At 42.1% G+C, this 26248-nt stretch overlaps 1 protein-coding gene across 1 annotated transcript in view; it reads left to right on the top strand.

Moving 5' to 3' along the window:
- LOC139473769 (uncharacterized) overlaps positions 1–24583 on the top strand; it is a 109441-nt gene extending 84858 nt beyond the window's left edge. Inside the window, exons 73-94 of the mRNA XM_071256521.1 lie at positions 2902–3095; positions 4161–4289; positions 4914–5022; positions 5677–5862; positions 6790–7155; positions 7585–7730; positions 8237–8422; positions 8845–8956; positions 9854–10263; positions 10874–11096; positions 12646–12840; positions 13812–14009; positions 14234–14350; positions 14804–14915; positions 16684–16814; positions 17845–17859; positions 18546–18663; positions 20581–20744; positions 21280–21396; positions 21802–22011; positions 22911–23075; positions 23807–24583. Of these exons, the coding sequence (XP_071112622.1) occupies positions 2902–3095; positions 4161–4289; positions 4914–5022; positions 5677–5862; positions 6790–7155; positions 7585–7730; positions 8237–8422; positions 8845–8956; positions 9854–10263; positions 10874–11096; positions 12646–12840; positions 13812–14009; positions 14234–14350; positions 14804–14915; positions 16684–16814; positions 17845–17859; positions 18546–18663; positions 20581–20744; positions 21280–21396; positions 21802–22011; positions 22911–23075; positions 23807–24133 (3930 nt within the window). The 3' untranslated portion in view covers positions 24134–24583. The remainder of the gene's footprint in view (positions 1–2901; positions 3096–4160; positions 4290–4913; positions 5023–5676; positions 5863–6789; positions 7156–7584; positions 7731–8236; positions 8423–8844; positions 8957–9853; positions 10264–10873; positions 11097–12645; positions 12841–13811; positions 14010–14233; positions 14351–14803; positions 14916–16683; positions 16815–17844; positions 17860–18545; positions 18664–20580; positions 20745–21279; positions 21397–21801; positions 22012–22910; positions 23076–23806) is intronic.
- Positions 24584–26248: the final 1665 nt, after the last annotated feature.

Below are 26248 nucleotides of genomic sequence, written 5' to 3'. Positions count from 1 at the left end.
GTATATTTCAAATAGACTAGTTTAACCCTAACTGATTTCATCATGATTCTTTAAGTTTGCTAACAGCAATTAATCATTTATGTGTTTAAAAAGTGCCTTGTCCATAACATTGTGTCGACACGGTTGTGTTCACTGAGTCACTGTTAGCTGTATTCCTGCAGATATTGCAGGCACTGTTTTTCCTGTGATGTAAGGCTCTGCAGTTGTCAGTACAGAGTTGCTTCCCCTCGCCATGGCAAGATATGCTGTTTATGGGTTGGAATCCAAGATTTGCCCCAATTGAGGTCCTTTGAGTTTCCTCCCTTTGCTGTGGCAAGATTTGCTGTTAATGGGTTGGAATCCAAGATTTGCCTCAGTTAAGGTCCTTGGAGTTGCCTCCCTTAGCTGTGGCAAGATATGCTGTCAATAGGTTGGAATCCAAGATTTGACAAAATGAAGGTCCTTGGAGTTGCCTCCCTTAGCTGTTAATGGGTCGGAATCCAAGATTTGCCCCAATTAGGGTCCTTGGAGTTGCCTCCCTTAGCTGTGGCAAGATACGCTGTTTATGGGTTGAGTCCAAGATTTGCCCCAATTAAGGTCCTTGGTCTGTCAGGGCCATACATATTCTCGTTAGTTTCATCCAAGTGGTAAATGTCTCCAGCCTGCATTACTTTGTTCTCTCCTCCTACATGCAGCAGACTCCCTGGGACATGAAATATTGTTCAAAGCAGCTCCATGCCAACTCACTCACGTTTTGTTGATCTGAATTTTGACAGGTGACATCTGTGTCCCTATACACTGCATGTGATATTCTAATATGCTTAACAAGCTGATATTTTGTCAATGAATGCATGTACTAACTACCAGCCAGTCCTCAAACAGGGAGGAGTTCATGTTAACCAGCTCACTGTGTATGCACCTAGTATATGCGGGCTCTAGGAAGTACTTGTCTCAAGGGGAATGAATGACTGGGTAGCCATTAAGATCCATTGTTACATTTTCTCCCCTGGCTAACATTTGACATAGCTTTGAAAAATAAAATATTTTTTGCACCTGAATTGGATTTTTGGCACTAAAAATCATGATTTGATTTTTTCTTAAACATTTAATTAAAACAAAACAAAGATTCTTGACAAAACTGTCCATCAAGGTGAGTGTTGCATCAGCTGTGAACATGTCGAAAATCTGATGAAATATTCCAATTTATATATATCAATTAGATTAATTAGATCACCATTGTGTTGAAAGTAGTCTTGAGTTGTACATGGAGAGTAGTCTTGAGTAGTACATGTCCAGAGAAGAAATGGCGGTGATCTAATTGACATGTTGATGTAGCCTGACAATACTTTATTTACTGAAAGTGTGTATGCTTGGTGATATATCCTTCTAGAGTTTCTTGGTAAGTAAACTTTTCCCTGTGTTGCTATGATTGTCATCATTGATGAAGACAAGGTTTCAAGATGCCTGTAATTCGGTTGTATTTTGTCTTCTTGCTGCTGGTAGAAATGGGTTCATTTGAAAAAGGTTGGTCTCATCACTTGATGCTGATTGCATGATGTATCGATGAATAAAGCGCTTAAACTTATTCTCCATGTTCTCATAGCAGAAAGTCCTTTCACTCTTTCAACATGCACTGCTGTTGTCATGAATCTCATAACGTAACTTTAAACAATGTAAGTTGGTTTCTTCATAAGCATGGTGAAGGGAATGAAGGTATTATCGGGTTTTATTTGGTGATGTGTGATCCCCTGATATGTTACATGTTGTAACAGGTTTTAAACAAGATGCAGGTTGGTGATGATGTGTTAGATAGTGGCCTGTTGTCTGTCTCCTTCCTTCCTTGGTCAATGTTCTGGGAGAACAGATCTGTTCTTGTCTCTGTTGGAGAGTCTTGGACTCATGTACCAGTTTTCTGACATAAAATACAGGGAAAGTGCTTTCATTGTCACTTATTTTTCAAACCAGCTCACATGCAGCTGTGAGGTGAACCTTGAACAAAGTAGTGTTAGTGCTACAAAGAATTCTAGTCCAAGCACAAAGATAGCTTTGTGCCTGTGTGTGTTGAACCACTGTGTGTTGATGATTGTACTGAGTGACCTCTGTCAGGGTTCATTTTTCTCCACTCCACTCTCATCACCTATGTTCGTCTGTGTTAGTGGAGACTATAGTTGCTGGAGATTGTGTTGCCCCCATCTCATAGGAGCTGCTAGCTTAGTCTGTACAGATGTAGGTAGTGTTCAGTGTTGTGGAATACCATCGTGATCAAGTCGTAGAATAGCTCTCCCCTAGGTTTGCAATGGCCGATTTAGAGATGGTGGATGCTGAGGATGCACCCATCCCCCATTTTCACACCTTACATGTCAACCAATGCCGGTCCCTCCATGCGTGTTTGTCCACTTCTGATGTTGGTTGCAACCCCCATTTTTAACATCCTGAATCCGCCTCTGGCTTGCTTGTGTAGGTAGAACAGATGTCCACATGTATTTCTAGACTCACTTGGAGGCTTGCAAAAGCTCAATGTATAATTTGAAGTACTCAAAGATAGCATCTATTACAAAATGGTGAGCTCATGAAATTGTATATCCTGTGATGAAAGTGACTTGAGTGAAAAGGTTAAGATAATGGTGTGCAAGTTTTACTCTGTGTAATGACTGAACAGTGATGCTATTAATGGTTGTGGGATAACCTATAGTGACATAGATATTTTCATGTGATTGTTGCACAAAGTTGAATGTCAATGAGACTGAAATCTGTGATGGCCTCATCCTCACTGGGAAACCCCAGGATGTTAGAGTATACACAGGTCAGTTATAATTAGTGAAGACTGCTCTCTCTGCCTTCACCTAGTTTCCTCATGTGTCACTGTTGTTTGACAGTTGTTTGACTGTTGTTTGACTGTTTGACTGTTGTTTGACTGTCTAGCCGGACAAGGATGCTCAGGAGTTATCCTCCGAGCCGGATGAGGACCTGACAGCGGAGGACTTGCCCCGAGTCCAGGAGGTGGTCAACAAGCTTCAGACTCAGTTTGACCTGGCCGTTGTTCAGAAACATTCACTCGAGATGGAGCTGCAGTCGATGAATGAGAGGCTGAAGGCGGCTGTAGAGATGGTGGAGAGGTAGGACTGGTATAACTGAGGGAGGTTCCTCTCTCCATCATTGTATTGAAGTCACTGTCATTTGTTATATTGTTATCTTGTCTGAGAAGTAAAGAATTGTTATTGACATGTACAGTCAAGTCCTGTTAATCCGACATGGTTGGTTGCATATCATTATGTCAGATAAACGAAATTAACTAGTATCAACGTTTGTGATCGAAAATTGGACAACTACATGATAGATAACGATACAAACATGTTGTAATAAAAAAATGAAAAATCTAATATTCATATTGTTGAATTACAATGATAGTGGAATATGTTTTCTAGTCATGCAACCTCACAAAACTACAGGGTTGTATGACTGATTTAAAATACTTTTAAAAGCATAGTCTGGAATGGAAGTCGCCAGTTTGAAACTATTGCCGCAAAGCTCAAATAACTCCTTTCTTAGTGGTTAATGTTGTGTAATGGGCTGTCCTCCGTGGTAGCGAGAACTTGTATCTGATTTAAATGAGATTGAGGTAATCAAAGCATGTGGTTAATCCTGTTTTGTTTATTTAAAACATTAATTGTTTATTGTTAAACAAGTTTATCTCTGCAGTCGTTGTAATGTGCAGCTACTAGCCGATTCGTCTCGCATCAAAACACAGGCTTGTCGGATTAACAAGACTGATTAATGAGTGATTTCTGTAATTCTTTGCAAATTAGGAGTGTCTGAGTCAGTGTGCAAGACGGATTAACGGGTCTAAATAACACTGATTTAATAGGTTCCCATCATTTGTGTCATATAAAGCCGATTGTCGGATTAACGAGTGTGAGATTAACAAGACTTAACTGATGTCATTGTAAATCAGTGGGTATCAGGAGAGGAAACGATTCCAAAGTTACCTGAACCATATTGCAGCAGTTTCATCTCTGTGCTGCGAACTAATGACATTGACTTTGTGTTCATGGATTCAGTTATCTAATTAAAATGATTTCAGGATTCCTGCCTAAGATTTGCAGAAGGAAATGTATCAAGTTTTACGTTTTGTTGATGCCTGTTTTCTAGCCTACACTGCCTCAATGTCTGCCTTGTTTCAGTATGAGGACCCAGGAGTCCATGTGGAGGCAACATGTGAATGAGAACGACTGTAATGAGCTGTTGCTGGCGAACTGTGTCACTGCTGCCGCCTTCCTCACATACGGTGGAGCTGTCAACATCGACACCAGGTGGGTTGTTGCACAGACATGCAGGGCAGCAGTACCTCGGTGCTTGTCTGGGCTGCATTAGCTTGAAGCACTCGTAATATCTATATGCCCCAATGGCATAGAATGTTGCCCACAATATCGATGACTCGATTATCTGGTATTATTTACTCGATTATTTATCCAAAAATTGCTGAGCTGTAGTGCTAAGCAACACACAAACAAAACAAAATGAGGGCAGTTAATCCAGGACAAACCAATTTTAATTCTCAACATGGTTCAGATCCTAAGGTTCATATTGTGTCCTTTTTCAACTAGTCACTGATGGAAGATATTCATCTGAACTTTGATGAAGTAAAGACTTACTATTTAGTGAACTGGAAATTGGAATGTGATATAAATGTGATATAGATGAAGTTACTGCTATCAGCTGACCTTTTGTCTCAAGTTATGGACAATGTGACTGTAGGTCTGACAGGGTTTCACAGTACTTTGATTCCAAGATATAAGATTCAAATGACCATCTTCCTACACTGCTTACACTCATATCAGGTAACTGATGTATTAGTAGTGTCTGCAGGTATCTGAATATGGTATATTGGTCACACAGTAGAGTGAGATTAATGTTGCTGGTGTGTGTTCCTGCAGGAAGAGGATGGGAGAGTTCTTCATGCAGGTCTGTGAGCACCATGGTCTGCCTCTGCATCGCAAGCTGCTCTTCAGGAACATGGAGCTCATCGAGTTCCTCTACACGCCTGTAAGTACATCTGTACCTGTCACAGTACACAGGTTCCTGTTAGTGTACACCAACTTCCATCACCATGGGATCCACTGTTACTGATGCTTTCAAGTATTAATTGAGTATCAGATGTTCAAGACATACTTCATTGGGAATAATGACAGGAAGTTATTGGTCAGAAAAACTTTCACATATCAACTAATGTTATGATGAGGAATTGTTATTAATCCCCGTTATTTAAATGGGAAGATTTATCGCTCAAGTAAGGCCATTTTTGTCTCACTAAACACATGGTTTTGATCCTCACATTTGTATCTGTGAGGGACATTGCGGAAGTTAGGTGGTTAATGTGTTTGCTCGTTACACCGAAAGCCAATTCCACTCCCGTGTACAATGTGTGAAGCCCAATTCTTGGTGCCCTCCTTTGTGATATGGCTAAGATATTGCTAAAAATGTTTGTAAAACCCAATTCCGTCTCTCAGTGTTTGTCAGGGGCCCATTCTTGGTATCTCCGACCGTGATATTGCTAGAAGCTTCCTGAAACCACACCCTCTCACTCAAGCTATGGGATTCCAGAAGCACTACTTTACTGATGTTGTGTATTGAATAAGATTGAAGTTGATTTTCAGTATGTTTCTAGTGAAGATGATAATGTTGTGTGTTTGCCTGCAGCTTGACGTGATGCATCTTGAGATGATTGGGCTGCCCACAACGCGCCTCGTGTTGGAAAACGCGTGTTTCCTGATGCAGGAGAAGAGTACCACTGCCTGGCCCCTCATCTGCGACCCCACGTCCCGCGTCCTGGACTGGCTGCAGGTGTACTTCACAGACAAGGAGCTGGTGGAGGTCAAATACCATGTACGTCACTAGTCGACAGCCCCTCATAACTTACTCCTTCCTTTTCAATGATGCTTAAATTGTGTTGTTAAATTAAGTTTGATCAATTTTTGAAGATTATTTTTCACTGTTTGACAATGTTTTGTGATGAGTGAAAGTATTCTGGTCTACTTGCAAAATATTCTGGTCTACTTGCGAATACAAGTGAGTGAATGTTGTTTTGTGGGACAGGCCGAAATATTCCTGCTTGGCCACAACTGCTTGTAAATAATTGAGTCCTGGCCAGGCAAACCTGATGTTGATAGCAGGAACAAATTGTGTCCATCTAATCCTCAAGTGAGTCAGCATAAGTTATGGAGTACTAAGGACCTATTATGAAATGGAATCCCCACAGAGAGGTTTTGTGTTGTTACCATGGTTACTATGTTACATTATCATGAGATAATGTATGTGCATCCTATTTGGCTGGGTGCAGCCAATGGGCTCTGCTGAGTACTATATGGGTAGAAGGAAGAAAAAGTTGTTGGTGGTGTTGTTGTTGTTATTGTTGTTCAAGTATGATTGACTGCCGACTTTTTTCTCCTACTGTGTGACTAGTAGTATTGTAATGAGGTCCCCAGCCCATTATACAAGTGTATACCCGGTACTCACATATATATTTGGTAGAGCGTTCCATAATGTTTGCCTTATGATGTACAATAGTGGACACTATTACTACTTAGGCTATTTATTGACATCTTTAAAATGTCTGTTGCATTTCTTAAGTACTAAGAAAATATATTTACCTAGACTGTTACATAAAGACGGATTTGAGCTAGAGAATAGCTAGGTTATTGCTGGGTTGGATTGTATACTTTGGTAACATGCTGTCTCTTAAATCGGCTAGATTGTGACTGCTATGTGTAGTAACTACGTGGCCTATATGACTATGTCCACACTTGTGTCCAGGAGATGAGGTCCCAGCTGGAGAACTGCCTGGCGGACGGCACGCCGCTGCTGGTCACTGACTGTAACATGGTGGAGCTGGCCCGGGACCAGCGATTCCGGGACACCATCCAGTCCAGCTCCAACTTCATCAACGGCAAGTCCAGGTTCAAGGTGATCGTGGAGGACCACGAGGTGGAGTGTGACCCCCACTTCCGCCTGTTCCTGCACACGACGGTGGAGCCCCACCAGGTGCCCCAGCAGCTGGCCGCCTACACCAGCGTCATGTACTTCCAGCAGTGCCGCCAGTGTGTGGAGGAGGAGCTTCTGGATGTCTTCATGGCCCACGAGAAGTCAAGGCTGGAGAACGAGAGGACTGCCCTCAGACAGGTCAGTCTTCATCAACTTTGACATCCTTTGAAGATCACCAGTTTATCTGTGCTTAGTAGATATTCACTGCTTGTTATTGTTGAAGAGTTTATCGACTTTTAGAAAGACTGTATAAAGTGTAAAGTTAAATAACACATTGAAGACAAGAATAGGTAACTGGGAACCAATATTAATCTGATGTCCCCACAGAATCTAGAGATAACAAATCAGGATTCAGAATTTGGGAAAAATACTCTAAAGAGCACATTATGAATTTTTTTTACGGAGAAGTACTGCTGGACGTGCATTCTTTTTTGTGTGGAGGTCCATAGGCATGTGTAGAAAAAAGTGACTAGAGACTCTGAATAGATTCACAAGATGATGATAATATATTTGTGCTTTATCAAGTATCCCACACCAATGTTTGCATCAAACACTTGTCGCCTACAGGAGAAGCTGGAGAACATGGAACAGCTGCACCGGCTGGAGCAGCAGATGCGCAACCAGCTGTCTTCAGACATACGCCTCATGAATGACCTCCAGGCCACCAAGAGACTGGCCGACCTCAAGAAGCTGTATGACGAAACCCTGGAGAGGTAGGGAAGTCTTGACCTTGACAGGAGTAGATGTAAACAGAGATGTTTGTCAAACATAGGACCATTTTGCACCATTTGCCGCAGTATTCCAGCTATATGATGGCAGTCTGTAAATAATCTAGTCTGGACCAGACAATCCAGTAATTGACATCATGAGCATTGATATATGCCTTTGGTATACGATGACTTGCATCAACCAAATTGGAATACCTGACTACCCGATCCCATTAGTCGCCTCTTGCAACAAACATAGTTGCTTCTTACGACAAGCATGGGTTGCTGAAACTCTAACCTGGATCTTCACAGGGGGAGGGCAACTCTTGTATACAGTATGCTCTGTGTCAATAAACTTGTATAGTTGTGAAAACTGTTGTATACACAAACATGTCCATGAACCAACCTTTGACCTTTGCCAAAGTTAGACCAGTACTGTGGAACAAGCTTCCAGAACTATCTTCCTCAAAGACTCATTATTATTACTATTATGATTATGATTATTATTGTAGCCAAGGCCGTGTGCAGATGGGTGAGGACTCTATCCTGAAGGCCCGAGAAGGGTATCGGTCTATTGCACAGCGAGCTGCTGTGTGTTTCGACACTGCCCAGTACATGAGGGAGGTGAACCCTCTCTACCAGATCTCCTTCAAGCAGTATCTGGCTCTGTACGAAGCCGCCATCAGCCACTCTGAGAGGTCAGTGTACACTAGAGCATTGCCTCACAGAATATACCATGTTATTGTCATTATACAGGCTTAGAAGAAGGAGCTTGAAGTAATCAGGAGTACAGAGGAACAGTTAGACCAGACTCTGTCTCTCCTGCTTGTTGAATACTTTATTTGACTGTCTGTTTATACATTGGGACATCACTCAATAATCATGATGGTTTGTTTTTTTAAACTGTGGTTAATCTGGCAGAGTTGACTTGGCAGGATTGACAATGTTTGGCTTAGTGTATACAAAAATATCCAGATTGTTAGAAAATTGTGTGTCAGAAAATGTTATAATTCATGCAAACAAATAAGGGTTTTTGCATGTGAAGATCATTACCTGACCATCTTGTATAATGGATGAACTCTTTGCTGCTCGAGATTAATAATCATTTGTGTTGCTCCAGGTCTGCTGTGAAGGCTGTGATAGAAAAGCTGACGTACAACGCCTACACCACCACCGCCCGTGCCCTGCTGGAGAGAGACAGGCAGATCTTTGCCCTGCTGCTTGCTATGGAGGTATGTACAAGACGTCCATACATTTTCATCTTACCTGCATGTGTTAATGAAAGGGTGTTTGGGTCGTTTGGTGTGGAGACACTAGGGATGCTCTACATTGCAGTTAAGAAAGGACACCTTGACTTTCATGCTTAATTTCAAACTGCGGCTTCTCCCAAGGAAATATTTCTCAAATATTGTCTGTGTGTGAAACATCATCAATAATGTATGTGACCCTTGAAGCTGTATACCATTGTAAATAAAAACCGAAGTAGTTAGGATTGTGTTTTGAAACATGGCTCCATGTGGCTCAGTTAAAAATTAATTTTTGTTGTTAAAGTTTTTTGGTGAATATTCCTTGGTGTTCCTAGTTTCAAATACTCCTTTTCTTTTGATGAATGGATGACTTATATTGATACTGAGGTGACTGTAAAATATGTCTGATCCTACTGTGGAATGAGGAATCCATTGCTAATAATACACTGGTACGACAATTTATTAGCATCTACATGGGGGTAGATTCTGGGAACTCCCAGATAATACCCCCTTGGGGTAGATTCTGGGAAGTCCCCAAAAATATACCCTGGGGTACATTCTGGGAGCTCCCCGAATCTACCCGGGTATACTCTGAAAGGGGGGGGGGGGGGGTAGATTTGGGCAGCTTACACCAGCACCAGACTTTTAAGAATGGAGTAGTCAATCTGGATACAGCAAAACATGGACTGTTGCTGTTGAGGTTTTGCAGTTGATGAAGTTCATGTCGATGACTGTGGAAATTGTATGTTTCACAATTTTACTCCTTGCTGTAAATAGTTACACATTTGCTGATTCAGTGTCCAGCAATAGTTACTCATTCACGACGTTACTGTGTATGACTTTCAATACCCATGTGTAAGGAGTAATCCTGTGTTGGTGTAGGTTGAGGAGTCACACAACCAGATGGGTCCCGGGGAGCGTGAGTTCGTCATCTCCCCCAACTACAGCTCGGTTGTCATGTCCTCTCTGGGCTACTCCCAGGAGACCAACAGCCGCATCGTGTCTGCCAAGAAGCCTTTCGATTGGATGACCGACGAGCAGTTCCACAACCTGCAGGTACTGGCAACGCACTTTGAGTGGTTCCAGGAAATGTTTGACCGTATGCCGAAGGATGGACGAGAGACCCAGTGGAGGAACCTGTGTGAGAGCGACATCCCGGAGAATGTAGCCCTGCCGGACAAGATGGACGAGGTGTACAAGCCCATGCAGAGGCTGTGTGTGATCCGGGCAGTCCGCAGTGACAGGATCCTCCAGGCCTCCACGCTGTTCGTCAACCAGGTCCTCGGCAAGAAGTGAGTACTGTTGTGTCTTGAGATTGTTGTGGTCAGTCATGTCGTGAAATTAGGTCGGAGATTATCAGCTTTGTGAGGAATTTGTTGTGGATCATCTTTATCTTGACACAAGGGTTGTTTTGGTTTACCTTATATGATGAGATTGTTGTGGATCTGCTTTGACATGAGATTGAGATTGTTGTTATGAGTTCAACTGTGTCGTGAGATTGGGATTGTTGTAGTTTAACTGTGTCGTGAAATTGGGATTGTTGTAGATCACCTTTATCATGAGATTGAGATTGTTGGGGATCACCTTTATCGTGAGATTGAGATTGTTGGGATCACCTTTATCGTGAGATTGTTTGGGATCACCTTTATCATGAGATTGTTTTGGATCACCTTTATCATGAGATTGAGATTGTTGGGGTTCACCTTTATCCTGAGATTGAGTTTGTTGGGGATCACCTTTATCATGAGATTGAGATTGCTGAGAATTGCCCATTTATGCAAGTCATGATGTACTGACGACATATTCCAACTTGAAATGCAGCAGGGAGACAGACATCTAAGGGAGACCAGATCAGCATATGAAGGTCAATACAAATGTTTAATGTCAATGTCTCCAATCCAGATACTATGGTGATGTCCCTTTTGACTTCCCCACCATGCTGAGACAGAGCAGCCCATCGATGGCACTCATTCTGCTGTTTACATCTGAGTCGGAGACGGCCTGCAAGCTGTTCACAGACTTTGCTGTGAGGAAGCAGAGTCGCTACGAGGTGGTGACCCTCACAGACAACAACCCTGCAGTGGAGAGGACGGTCAAGAAACATATCCAGAAGGGGATGGCCGAGGTGAGACATTTGTCGGGAGCATTGTATTCACAGAAACATCCATGTCCGCAATGGACGTGGAATCCTGTAATAATCAAATATGTTTTCTTACACTAGAGATTCACTGGGTAGCTCAGTTATCTAAACTGCAGCATGTGTCTCCTGGGCATGTATGAAACCTATATGATGATGGCTCGAATCCCAGATTCACCCAGATTGTATTGTATTGTAGGTTTGTCAGCACCACACCCATGATCCTGGGATCCATCCAAGTGGTACATGTCTGAGACCTGCATCACTTCCCTCCCCATCATGCTGTGATGCTGTAATATGTATTGGAGAAAACACGTTCACGAGGTTTTGGTAGACAGAGCATGCCCTGGGGAGAGGGAAAAACCAAGGGGGTGAAGCCCCCGCGGTTTTTCCCGACCCCCAGGGCATGCTCTGTCTACCAAAACTGAGGGAAAGTGTTTTTCCATACTTATAAACCGAAAAAAGAAACTTAAAACAACATTTATCAACATTTTTATGTTTCGAACATACTTTCCATGAACCTTAGGAAACGCTCGTAAAATATCTGTTACTGGCGTACGGATCTTGAAAAGGACATTCTAAAAACCAGTGAGGCTTATCAACACCTCTGTGGCCTCGTGGTACACTCACTGGGCTACAGATATGAAGGTTGTGAGTTCGATCCTCGGGAATATAAAGAAAACATTTGTCATTTTATTTTACATTTCATTACATGTTATATAAAATCCCAGGGACATTACAACGTCCTTGTTTATGAGATTTAACCCGACTGGAAAGTAAAACCTCACAATAAGTTTTAATGCCTATAGAAAGAAGTCTCTTACTTAATAGCGATCCCAATGAATAGGTTTATAAAACTAATATATGATCCAAGGGGCATTACACCAAACTCCCTCATACAACCAATAGTCAGGATGTACATGTATAACATGGGCCTATAGACAGGAGACTTATTTGTGGATACAAACTTGTTGAGACAGTTCTGTGAACTTTGTAGGTGTGTGTATTACTGGAATTGTGCTGGAAAAGTGCTTGTAGTAAACAAAAGAAAGCTTAGTAAATTAAAAATATTAAAGTTATTTGGAGATTTAATTGCAACAAACAGAAGACCATTGTCTCACTAAAGTTCGAACCCATTGCCTCTTTTCACTATATTTTACGGGCAGCTATCTAAGGTTGTTTGCACTGTGGCAGCACAAATGGCTCCATGCACTGGTGTTATTCAAGTCACTATGCATCGAAGAAAAGAAAATGACTGACACATATTTCATTGAGATGTTTGACTTCTTCACTCCGGATCGTAGCATAGATAGGATATATAGTCACATTGATTTTGAAAGTTTCTCCAGGGATGAGTCTCATTATGGGCAGGGTCGTAGTATAGATGGCAAAATTTGGTATGAAAAAAGTTTCATTTTGAGTTGTCTCTGATCGGTATTGAATGTTGTGTACACCGTGTGAGGAATATCCGGACAACTCCTTGTGTTGTGTACATTGTGTGAGGAATATCCGGACAACTCCTTGTGTTGTGTTGCAGGGATCCTGGGTGCTGCTGCACAACGCCCACAACTCCCCCCACCTGCTCAACGCCATCGAGACCATGCTGCTGGAGACAGCTGCAGCTCAAGCCGACTCCCAGTTCAGACTGTGGATCTCCGCACAGACAAACAACTCCATGCTCCCTGTCCGACTCATCCAGAACTCGGTCAAGGTCGTCATCGACACACCCAAGGTAGGAACATAGTCAACATGACGCTTTGATTCATCTTCATGAAGGCCACAATGAGACTAAGACCCAGGATCTGTTCCAGTGCTACGACTGTCGTAAATGTTGACATGAACTTGCTGCAGTCATACGGCAAGGTAGCTTTGTGGAATGTGATCTTTGCTTGTGGGGAGGCAAACATATTTTGGGATTTTGTTGTGAAATCATTATTTTGTCTATTTGTGACTTTGTGGACATTTTCATGGTGGTTGGAGGAGGAGGGTAATGTGGGAAACTGTTGACACTGAACAATGAATTGGCCTTTGGTTGACAAGTAGATCAGGAAGACCAATTGTCAGTTAGAACCTGTTTGTTGACGTGATGATTGCACAGATGACGTGATGAGATATTTGCTGGCGTAGTGCAGGCCTAATTCTATGTTGACGCTGCCTTGATGTGAAGGAAATAGTGCTGAACACGTATAAGACCGTCATTTATTCTCTCATTATATGAACAGACTTCTGTTCAGTATCATAGTAGCGAGGGTAGATGAGTGGTTAAAGCAAAGGGCTTCATTTCCTCACATGGGTACAATGTCTTCATGCCTGCTGCTGTTGAGGAATGAAAAATGTGTAAAAATAACTTTCTCACTCACTGTTCTGTGTTGTCAATGTGAAATGTGCAATGGGAAAGACAAATGGAGAAAGGGTCGGCTCAGTGTCCTGAATATGGAAACAGTTAGGAGTGTTGTTGGGTCATAATAGGGCACTGATACTCCAGTGGTCAACATGGTCAACTGTGCAGAGTTATGTCCCTTAGGTCTGCCAGGATTTGAGTACTTGATTATGATCCTTGGTTTGTTAGCATCATACATGGTTTTGGGTTTCAGTTGTAAACATCTAAGACATGCATGACTTCAGGCTTTCCTCCCACATCTAGCTGACATGGGGTCATCTAATTGGAATGATGTAAGTCTCTGACACATGTTTGGGTTTCAGGTGATGAAGGACAGTCTGGTACGGTCGTTCACGTGGATGGAGCCGGACATCTTGAAGCAGTCCAACCGGCCAGAGTGGCCTGCTGTGCTGCACAACCTGTGCTACCTCCATGCTGCTGTCCAGCTCAGGGCCAGGTTCGGTCAAGGAGGGTGGAATGCACCCCAGGATCTGGCCAATGTCGGCTTTGGAGAACTGCAGGTAAAGATGAAGATTGTGCTGTGATCTTATGTACTGTGAAATCCTGTTGGCTTGTTAAACAGTCTACCCTAAAAAAGATTTATGCAAAAGAGGGCTAAATTGCTTCTATATTACATTAAATATTTAGATCATTCTAATATTCACAGATTTTCCAAGTTGACAGTGACATCAAATTAGTATATATATATAGAGTAGTCCCTCATCACATGCTATCTATAATACAGGAGGCACTAAACTTTGCTACTGGAGAGTTCAAGGATCCGCTGTTTGTTCTGGGGCCAGATGGCGTCCCCACACAGAGGATGACGTCCTGGACTGGCATCAGGTTCATCCTGGCCGAGGTGAGTCACAAAGACTGTGTCTAGCTGACCTTGTCTTGACCTTGACACATTGATCTTGTCTTGACCTTGACACACTGACCTTGTCTAGCTGACCTTGTCATTCTGACCTTCTCTTGGCCTTGACACACTGACCTTGTCAGTCTTGAAACTGGACCACAATGTAAATTTAGGGCAGGTGTTAAGTGTTACCAGAACGAAAATCAATTTGGAATTTCATATTATATAAGTTGTATTTATAAAGTCAGCTGTTGATAAGTGGGAATTCATTGGAGTGAACTAAACGTATCTCCACACAGCCTTGAAATGAAGTGAAAACAGAAAGAATGTTGCTAGATATTTACATGTGCGCCTTGCTACTGTATGTGGTTGGTGTTGTAACTGTATTATTGTTTTATGTACATCATGAGTACACCGTGCCTGCTGGTGATGTAACTGTGAGTTCTGTGTGACCAGGTGGTGTACGGCAACTATGTGACGGACAGCTTCGACCAGCAGAGTCTCAGTGCTATGGTGGACTACTGGGTGTCCCCTACTGCTGTCAAGAAGGACTTCGAGGTTGCCAGACGTAAGTAGACACCGTTGTGGGGCAAGTTGTTGGACTTTCTTATTATTAGTACCCCATGGTTATTATTTACTGGCTGTCGTAATCTAGTTGGATTAACGATGAAACACCATTAAACAACATTTATTCACTTCTGACTATGACTAAACATTTTGACTATGACAGCCTGAACAGCTCTACCTCATTTGGACTAATGTCATCTTTGTATCATTATGATATCACAGACTTTCAACAAGAGATTCTTTGTACTATATTGTTTGAGGATGACAGTCCTTTAGATCCTTGTCATGGTGGTAGCATGTGGTCCTGTGCACAGTGCACAGATCAGGGGAAGTTAAGCAACGTCGGTCTCTTTTGTGGGTGACTGCCTTGCGGCAGCTGAGAGTTTCTAGGTCCTGCCTCACACTGAAGCATGGATGTCACATGTGGTGTCTCCTTAGGCAAGTGACTTTGCTAGAAATGTGCCTCTGTTCACCCAGCAGTGAGTGGGTACCCGGTAGGATGGTATGATGATGTGACTGTTAACCTTCTAGTCATTAGTGGCAAATAAGGCAGCTTGGGTTGCTGAGAATGAAAAACTCATGCACACTGATCCATCGACTGGGGTAATAATATCGTAATATATTTATAATATTCTCCTTCAAATTTATGACACTTATACTCGGACCCCATGGTACCGCGGCATTCATCGTATCGCGGCATTTGTGATTTCCGATAGTTCACGCGGGACACTCCTCTTAGCGGCTGTCTATTAATGCAAATCAGTAGCCAGGAAGTGCTCACTTCGTAAACAATTTCAATTTCCTCGGAATGTTCCGTCTGCTGTAAGTAAGGAGTTATTAATCCGTTGATACATATTTCTGGCATCTGTTGTAATATTGCCTTACCCCCATCTATCAATGGCCTACGATATAACCCGCAGTTCCCCAAGTAAACTTTCTCTATCGACCTGAACTAGATCATCTGCATATTCATGGCGACTAATGAGGTAACGGAAGTTACGTAGTCCGCACATTTTTTCCCGCTCTGTGCCCAGAATCTATTGGGAGATCATAAGGGCCATAATGCCAAACTTAGAAATACGTTCTTCACTAGTAACCAAAAGATAAATACATACTTTGGGCATACTAGGAGTGCTTTTTATATATTTATTGTTGACATTTAACATTTTTCCATTTTGTGACATTTTATTGTCATCCAATTATTTTTAAACAATCTTAAAATATCATTTCTGATATTTTGATGTTGACTTATAAAAATATTTTTCTCTTACTTTTCGGTAAATATGCATTGAATACCTATTGCTGATAACACATTTAGAATTTTACTTGTGCTGTCTTTGCACTTGTCTGGACAAATCACTGATGTCTGGCATGATCATATCAAGTGGTTGGTAGAATTATGTCCTCTTTTTGTCCAATTCGGACCTCCATACACAACTTTTCTCTGTACCGCGATACGATGAAGTTCTCTCCTTTGTCAAACAGAGCGCGAGGCCCGGCTTTTACTCGGAGCTACTGATGTAAATAATGAACTTTTATCAGTAAAATATGCATTGTTTGATAACATGAATGATATCTGATACAGAGAACACGAATTAACATAAAGGTTAGTGAGTGCATTTTGTTCCGTTTAGCGTACATGACAAGTACCGCGATACCCCGAGGTTGCAGGCTATATTCTATTTTGCTCTTGTGAACATAGATGATAAATTTGGGATTTCTTCTAATACATTCTGAAGATCAATCAGTCTTGATTGAATTATTTCCAGTGAAGTATCGCCAGCCGACAATGTTCTTCAACCCCAATGTGAGACTGAACTCCCTGATCCAGGCTCTAGAAGGCCTCAACTACCACTTCCTGGACACCCCCGAGGGCTGCCATCTCCATCCCAACATCGAGGTAAGTCCCACACATCCAGGACAGCCTCACTTCCTGGACACCCCCGAGGGCTGCCATCTCCACCCCAACATCGAGGTAAGTCCCACACATCCAGGACAGCCACCACTTCCACTTCCTGGACACCCCCGAGGGCTGCCATCTCCACCCCAACATCGAGGTAAGTCCCACACATCCAGGACAGCCACCACTTCCACTTCCTGGACACCTCCGAGGGCTGCCACCTCCACCCCAACATCGAGGTAAGTCGCACACATCCAGGCAGGAAGGCTTTCCGCGAATCGGTGGAATTTACAGATTTTATTACATCAAGGGTTTCTCTTGTGATACATGCCATTACAGCAAACGCATGTTCTCATCCCTGCATCTCTAGTTAGAATCATGCTCTTCCGGGTGGAAAGTAGGGGAAGAATACCCCACATGGACCTGCTTATAAGTATTTACTTCTTCCATTTGATGTGATGTTAAAAAAGCTGAGGAAAGTAACTGAAACAAACATTTCATACTTACAAAACAAATCCTTAAAAAATGATAATTTTCCAAAAGCTTCTTCCTTCAAACAACCTCTTATCACAGAGAGGTCAGTGACTTGACAATCATAGTCTTGTTTTTGTTACGAAACATTTACACATTCTCTTGACTTTGATTTTAATTCATGTCTGGAATTATAAGAAATCATTCACTTTAGTAACATTAGACCACATTACAAATAACTGACAGGAAAACAAAGAACACGTGGCAGCTGGTCCGGAAGGGGATCTAAATGTTAGAATCCTGTTAGAATCGGGCTTGTTGTATAGAGATGCTTCATAGTTGCAAATTGTATCTAGGAAATCATATTACTTCAGGATTTAGTTTAACACTGAAATCATGCTTCTGTCACATTCAGTGCTAGTAAATGCAGATTCATGAGATTGCTTTTGATATTCCACAAATAGTGTGTTGTTTGTTTATGGTGATATTGTTAATGAGCTGGCTTGTAGTCTGTGTGCTTTGTTCTGTATCTTCCCCATCTTCTTCCCATGCTGCGTAGGATGACAGCTGTCGGGTGGGTGATGCATGTTCATTTACACTTGTAGGCTTCGGCACCGACCATTTCATATTCTTGGGTGTCGGATATTTTCCTTGAGACAATATTTTTGGGGCCATCGCTTCAAGACGTTTTTTCTGAAAATGTGTAGTCAAAAATGAATTATTTGATTCCTGCCAAACAATTTATGATTTTTTACAAACATTTTTGCAAGACATCCATAATGCCCAGTGAACAATTTGTTTCTTTTTGTAAAACTGAAGGCAAAATTATTATTTTCTGGTAATTTCTCAAACTATGTTTGTAACAAATTCCTAGGTTTCACCCCAGCAGAATATGACATGGGCAGTCCCCTGTGTTCAACCACAAGTTGTCTAAAGTACATTGTAGGCTTCATTAGATCAGCCATGGCAATACTGCATCCTTGCTGATTTTGTGTCATTTGGACAATTAATGTCATTTAGTGTTTGTTGCATGTGTTTAAATGAAACCTGAATTACTCTGAAGTAGAATATATATTTCCTTTTACAATTCTAATATTGAATTGCAATCTATCAGTAAATATGAAATAGTATTTCAGTCATCTGTCAATGACTGAATTAGTTTTCGAACATTTTGAATTTGTTTAACCTTTAGTCAAGATGAGAACTATCTATGACCACCCAGTGAGCTGTAGTGACAGTATGGATGTATATGTTGTGCAGACTCTGCTGGGGGATGACCAGTACGTCTTCACTCGTCTCAACAAGGTGTTTGATTCCATGCCGTCCACGCCGACGCTGTCACACAAGTTGTTCCCCCGGCCTCCCAGCCCCTTCCTGGGTGAGTACAAACTAGTGTGCCTGGGTGCTTGCTGGGCCTGCTGGTCAGGGTGGGGCTATGCTAGAACCACACCCAGCTACTGCTGTTTCTTTTAGGGTCAGATCTGAATTGGAATATAGATTGGTTTTTTTCAACACAGAACAGTTAATGAACACAAGCCCCTAACTTTGTTCTCTCAGAAAATGTCCAAAACATTTACATCATCCTAGTTGCAGAAAAAGGATGATATTGCTGTGAGATTATATGAAAGACCATTACTTGCTGGTGGTGGTACACGTATAGTGCAGTTGGCCGTGATGAGGAGGCACATTTATACAATGTGATGATATGGCTATGCTCTGTCTATGCTCTGTTTTTCTGTTTCAAGATATCATATTTGCTGACCATATGTATATTCCGTGTCCTATAATGCCATGTCCTGTGTCCTGTATTGCCATGTCCTGTGTCCTGTATTGCCATGTCCTGTGTCCTGTATTGCTATGTTCTGTGTCCTGTATTGCCATGTCCTGTGTCCTGTATTGCCATGTCCTGTGTCCTGTATTGCCATGTCCTGTGTCCTGTATTGCCATGTCCTGTGTCCTGTATTGCCATGTCCTGTGTCCTGTATTGCTATGTGCTGTGTCCTGTATTGCCATGTTCTGTGTAGGTCCTGCTGAAGCGATGTATGTTCTGTTTCCTATAATGTCATGTTTCGTGTCCTGTCCTGTAATGTCATGTTCAGTATCCTATAATGTCATGATCCATGTCCTATAATGTCATTTTCTGAGGAAGTCCTGCTCTGTTTGTGTATGTTCTGTTTCCTGTAATGTCATGTTCTGTGTAGGTCCTGCTCTAACCATGTCTGTTCTGTTTCCTGTAATGTTATGTCCTGTGTAGGTCCTGCTCTAACCATGTCTGTTCTGTTTCCTGTAATGTCATGTTCTGTGTAGGTCCTGCTCTAACCATGTCTGTTCTGTTTCCTGTAATGTCATGTTCTGTGTAGGTCCTGCTCTAACCATGTCTGTTCTGTTTCCTGTAATGTCATGTTCTGTGTAAGTCCTGCTCTAACCATGTATGTTCTGTTTCCTGTAATGTTATGTCCTGTGTAGGTCCTGCTCTAACCATGTCTGTTCTGTTTCCTGTAATGTTATGTCCTGTGTAGGTCCTGCTCTAACCATGTCTGTTCTGTTCCCTGTAATGTCATGTTCTGTGTAGGTCCTGCACTAACCATGTCTGTTCTGTTTCCTGTAATGTCATGTTCTGTGTAGGTCCTGCTCTAACCATGTCTGTTCTGTTTCCTGTAATGTCATGTTGTGTGTAGGTCCTGCTCTAACCATGTCTGTTCTGTTTCCTGTAATGTCATGTTCTGTGTAGGTCCTGCTCTAACCATGTCTGTTCTGTTTCCTGTAATGTCATGTTGTGTGTAGGTCCTGCTCTAACCATGTATATTCTGTTCCCTGTAATGTTATGTCCTGTGTAGGTCCTGCTCTAACCATGTCTGTTCTGTTTCCTGTAATGTCATGTTCTGTGTAGGTCCTGCACTAACCATGTCTGTTCTGTTTCCTGTAATGTCATGTTCTGTGTAGGTCCTGCTCTAACCATGTCTGTTCTGTTCCCTGTAATGTTATGTTCTGTGTAGGTCCTGCTCTAACCATGTCTGTTCTGTTCCCTGTAATGTCATGTTCCCTGTAATGTTATGTCCTGTGTAGGTCCTGCTCTAACCATGTCTGTTCTGTTTCCTGTAATGTCATGTTCTGTGTAGGTCCTGCTCTAACCATGTCTGTTCTGTTCCCTCTAATGTCATGTTCCCTGTAATGTCATGTTCTGTGTAGGTCCTGCTCTAACCATGTCTGTTCTGTGTCCTGTAATGTCATGTTCTGTGTAGGTCCTGCTCTAACCATGTCTGTTCTGTTTCCTGTAATGTCATGTTCTGTGTAGGTCCTGCTCTGGCTGGTGTGAGTGTCCAGAGCAACCACCCTGCCATCGTGGACCAGGGTGTGTTCTCCACGGCCAGCTACGCCACCTTCAAGATGAGGAAGGATGTGGAACTGTGGGAGATCTGTCACACCATGCACTCCAAGGTGCCGAAGGCCTACAACAAGGTGGGTAGTCTCCCTCCCAACACACACACATAACAGTCAACACTCTCATTGGTCTACCTGACCATCTTGACTTGTTTGACAGACAGTTTAAAACATATGGATCATATAGAGAGGATATTCTGCACTGAATGGCACCAGTTCCTGTCTAGGTCTGTTTTGTGCCTTGTTACAACAAACACTGACCCAGTATTGATAATTACTCAGTCCAAAACTGATGTACATGTATGAAATTCTAGCTTGCATTCAAAGTGGTTTTCTTTAATGATTTGAATCCAACTTGGTAGGGTTACCAGATGGCGTGTGCTTAATCCCAATTTGACATGACTTAAAATTAAACAAAACCTTGCAAATAATCGAGATTTATTGAAGACACCTGGAACTTCTTTGATTTATGCTACAGATTCCTTCCAGTCACCAATAAAAGTACCTATTGTTCGCAGTCTTTCACCTGTATTGCCATTGACATTGTTACTTTTCTTCTTGGATGGACAGGAAAGGATGCCAAGTACCTGCAAATGTTCTTTTCTTCCTTCAGGAGTACATCATAGATAGAGTGAAGAAGATCGGCGGCTTCACGACGTTCAACAACTTCATCATGCGAGAGCTGGAGACCATGTACAAGTTGCTGACGGAGATCAAGGCCACGCTTCTGGTAATAACAGGATCTGCTTTGTGTTACCAGTGTGTTGTGGTGTTGGTGTTGGGGCAAAGATTACCTTGCACTCTTCAGTTTCCAGAATCTTTGGACCATGTTTATTGAGATACAACTCCTGCAAAATATGGAAACTTGTTATTATTTCTTCAACTCATTGACTAAGAGCAGTGAACTCTCAATACAACTACCTTGGATATAGTGTGCGGGTCTCCTTTGCTGCCAAACTGTTGGTCCCTGAAAATGATTTCATTCTTTAAGTTCTAGAACTTATTCTCTGTGGAAATTTGCAGTCCATTACTTTTTACAATCTGATTATTACTCTGTTGCATCTCCTTTCATGTGTATGTCATTATTCAAGCAAGGAATTTTTTTAATTAATACTCACCCATGCCATTCTTGCAGGCCATCAAGATGGCAACTGAGGCAAGTATCCTAGGTGACCAGATAACAGAGAGTCTGCTGTCTATAGCTGACGATCTGTTCCACATGCGCATCCCCCGGGCTTGGTGTCAGCTAGCTGGCTTCTCGGCCCCGCCCCTCACCTGGGGATTGGGCCAGTGGCTCCTGGAGCTCCAGAACAGATGTCATCACTTCGAGAGGATACTGTCACAGGTAAGACCATCACAATATACGCAATAGGGATGAAATGATCCATCAGTGCACCAGTGCATCATTAGTTTCTATGCGACGATACAATTCACGATATCTTTCTTCTGTATCGATATAAGAGGATACACTTGCTGAAATATATAACTAACTACTTGTTTAATTACCCCGAACAATTTTGTCAGTTAAATACCACAAAATGTGTTGCAATTAGTGTTCCAAGTTCACGAATAAAGATAGCAGCTACGAACATGTGTTTACAGCTAACTTTTCTTTTAGAACATGTCTGAATATTTATAGTCAAGAAGTTTCCGTGCAATTTGACGTACCCTGGTAAATATGTGTATCGTGATATGTATCGTATCGTTACCTATGCATCGTATCATGACCTTGCTGTATTGTTTCACCCTAATACGAAATATTACATTAGTTTGTGTTTTGTACTGATTTAATGAAACAAACTTCAGAATATTTATCAAATAACTTTTGATAAATTCAACATCATCTTGAATCATGGACAGGATTGTATGATCGGATCTTGACAAAGTAACAGTTTGTTTCTTCCTTGACTCTTAGTTAAAAACTCTCAGATGTCTTTTTTGTGTAAGTGTCATTTGTTTGTGAAAGAGGATGAGCATGTATTTCTAAATATTCCATGTTTGAAAATTATTGGAACTGATAAAAAAAGTTATTTTTTAAATAATTTACTCTTTTATGATATAAAGCATGATATTGAGGTGCTCTGAAGTACTGCCAGCTTTGGTTTCCCGACACATTTGTTGTGTTGATAGAATTATATCATCACTGATAGCTCCATGACAACTGTTGTTGCGTTTTATGATGTTTGGATGTATCTTCACTTGCCTAAGTCCACTTGCTGAGACTAACATGTACCGTGTATGTAGGGTCGGGAGAAGATGCCGGCATACTGGCTGGGAGCATTCTTCAACCCCCGGGGACTTCTGGCACTGCTCAAACAGGAAAGCATGAAGCAGTTCTCTGCTGACAGATCAGGAAACTTCGAGCAGTTCACCTTCCAGACAGAAGTCACTTCCAGGGACAAGGATCACGTAAGTGTACACAGGGGATGGGTGGCTTTGTGTGATGCTTCATCTGAAGGTGGATGGATGGATGAAGTACTTGTCTCGAGTCAGAACTTAATATGGGTCAAGTCAGACTAGTAGTCAGCTGTCAAGTACGGTCTATACTCGTCTGATATTGTGGACATCCTATTCCCAATTTACTTACACTTTGTGACAGTCATTGGATTTGGAGAGTGTCTGCTATATGTGACCATATAGTACTGCTAGTTTGAAGCATTTGATAGAGTTTCTATAGTTTCATTCCAATTCAAAACTCTGCAAGATTCAGGACAGCTGAGGGGTGGTAGCTTGTCATTCCTGAATTAATTCCTGAATGGCCCGGTCATCAAAGGCACTGCACATCGCTGTGCAGAGTTGCATCTCTTAGGCATGCCAGAAATCTTTGATAGTGTCCAGTTTGGTTTGTAGGTGTGTCAGCACCTTCCACATCAAGCTGGCCATAATATGGCTGAAATACTGTTCAAAGTGGTATTGAACCATAATCACTCACTCACTCCTAGAACCCAGATTTGACCCCCCTCGTGGGTACAATGTTTGAAGCATGTGATGTGCTGGGGAATTATGTAGTGTAAAAATATACTGATTCACTGAGGGCAGCTGCACAATATATAAAATGAATCTACACAGTCAAGAGATGATAAGGTATAACAAAACTACATATAACAAGGAGTTGCTATTTCTATGATGCTGTGTTGCAGTTGCGGGACCCACCCCAGGAGGGGATGTTCGTGTTTGGCATCTACGTATGGGGATGTGCGTGGGAGAAGACGACAGGGGAGCTACAGGACACGCCCCCCAGGACCGGCTGTGCCTCCCTCCCCGTGGTGCATGTCACCTGCTGGCCGGTCAACGAGAAGCCGATTCTACAGGACTCCACCCGCGCTTCTGAAACCTACCAGTGTCCAGTGTACCACTCACGCATCGCTAGTCGGGAACCGGTCATGGAGATGGACGTCCGGAGGGAGGGGATTCAAGCCACCCGCTGGGCCTTCCGGGGACTGTCCGCGACCCTACGCCCGTACTAGACCAGTACAAGTACTGGAAGGTTCAACACAGTGCAGACTGTGTGCTGTAGTGTCAGCAGATCTCACAGGATGAAGTGGAGTTAAGCATTTTCCAAAATCAAACATGCAGCTATTTAACCCATGGGAACTGTGTTTTCAGAAATTGTCAAAAACTGTCCAAATGACCGCTGGTGAAATGTTTCACTTGTGTTATGTGTGATGAGTTGCCCTCTGTATGAAGAAATCACGTCATTCCAACATACAGTCTTGTTTGTAAATTGTGATATTTGAATATGAGGTTTATTCAGGAAATCTCATGAAATATTGCAATATTGTATTGTCCTGTATCAATATACACAACCTTTCATTGTGGACTCATGTAGCACTCAGAGTGTAGCTACCGACACCTGGGTAAGGATTGCTAAATGTTTCGGTTAACGTCTGACGTCTGATGTCAGGGATCACTGCAGGCCTCGTTGTACATTTACCATTACCCCGGTACATTCCAACAAACATCTGTCCATCCATGTCACAGTAGAACGTGTATGGAAATTATCAGAAAGTTGCTGAAGTGACAGCTGATTGCTTGAGGCCAACATTTCAGTATTTAGGGATGTGAATTAACCATGTGTTGCCAAAATTCTACACATCAAAATATGAAATCAACAGCATTATATGTATATAGCAATTGTCTCATTGATGAATGAAGTATTTTTGTAAATATTGGACCCTGATTCTACATGCAGATTCTAAATGTGTGCATTATCTGTAATATTTCTCTTGATCCATGCATTCAACATACCGTATTCGACATAATAAGCGCCTAGGGCGCTCTTAAAATTAGAAATAGGGGGCTCTTATTAGAATCTTGTTGAGAAACATCAGAATTTAATTTCCAATAATTAAGGATGCATATAACACACGTCTTATACACGAATAAATACGTCTTGTGTACATTGATCAATCTGAAGGTTAATTGGGATTGTTCACAAACCAATATATTAGCAAATATCGTCGCGGGCGCTTATTACGTCGAATACGGTAACTTTATCTGAGGCCCAGTCTTGACTCGTCCACAATACATAGGCTTAAGAACAGCAGTCAATTCAGTGCCATGTGCTGATGAAGCAAGTTTTTCAGCAGTGCACTTTTGCCTCTAACAAAGAATGATATGCACAGGAATATGACCACAGACATGTAAAGTGTTCTTATATTATTTACAAAACCAAAATAATCTATTTGCAGCATTATTTGTAATTATATATAGTCACTACGACCAATAGGTTGGGTGAGGATGATCTGTGATATAGCCCTGCCTCCCTCCCTCCAGCTGGTCGTCCAGTCCTTCTGTTGTACATGCTCCTATTGTTTCCAGTATTATAGATGTGTGTGCTGATTGTGCGTCCTATTGGATCCCGTGTTGAGCATACCCTGTTGGTCATGCCATTATACAGTTTTATTGTTATATTATTTATTTCATATCATCATCCATTGTTGATCACAACACAGAAATGTGATTCATGTCAACCAAGTTGAATAAACCATTCCAGCTGACGATGCAGTTTGTCGGTATGTCTGCATCTTGTGTGTTGTGGTTGGGTGGTTGGTTTGTTGTTTAACGCTGCACTCAGCAATATTCCAGCTATATGACGGCGGTCTGTAAATAATCGAGTCTGGATCAGACAATCCAGTGATTAATATCTTGAGCATCGATCCACGCAATTTGGACCGATGACATGCATCAACCAAGTCAGCGAGCCTGACCACCCGATCCCGTTAGTCGCCTCTTATGACAAGCATAGTCACCTTTTAGGGCAAGCATGGGTTGGTGAAGACCTATTCTACCCCGGAATCATGTGTTGTGGAATTTATGGTGGACAATGCTGACAATTATGACACTTGTGAATATCCTGTGTGCAGTACGTGGCATTTCCTACTTCCTAGCAAGAATTATAATCAGAGCTTGATAGAATTGTAAGAAGCTAAATTAAAAAGGTATTGAGTGAGTGGGGTTTAACGCCACTTTTAACATTATTAGAGTTATATTGCGGCGTCAGCTTAATATGGGAGGAAAGCCCGAAGTGATGCAGGTCTCGGACATTTACCACTTCGGTGAAACCCACGAGCACGGGTATG

Source organism: Haliotis cracherodii, unplaced genomic scaffold (assembly GCF_022045235.1).
Source record: "Haliotis cracherodii isolate W230 unplaced genomic scaffold, xgHalCrac1.p SCAF_3, whole genome shotgun sequence".
NCBI lineage: Eukaryota > Metazoa > Mollusca > Gastropoda > Lepetellida > Haliotidae > Haliotis > Haliotis cracherodii.
Note: the sequence above shows the minus strand (reverse complement) of the source record. Positions and strands in the feature narration are given on the sequence as shown.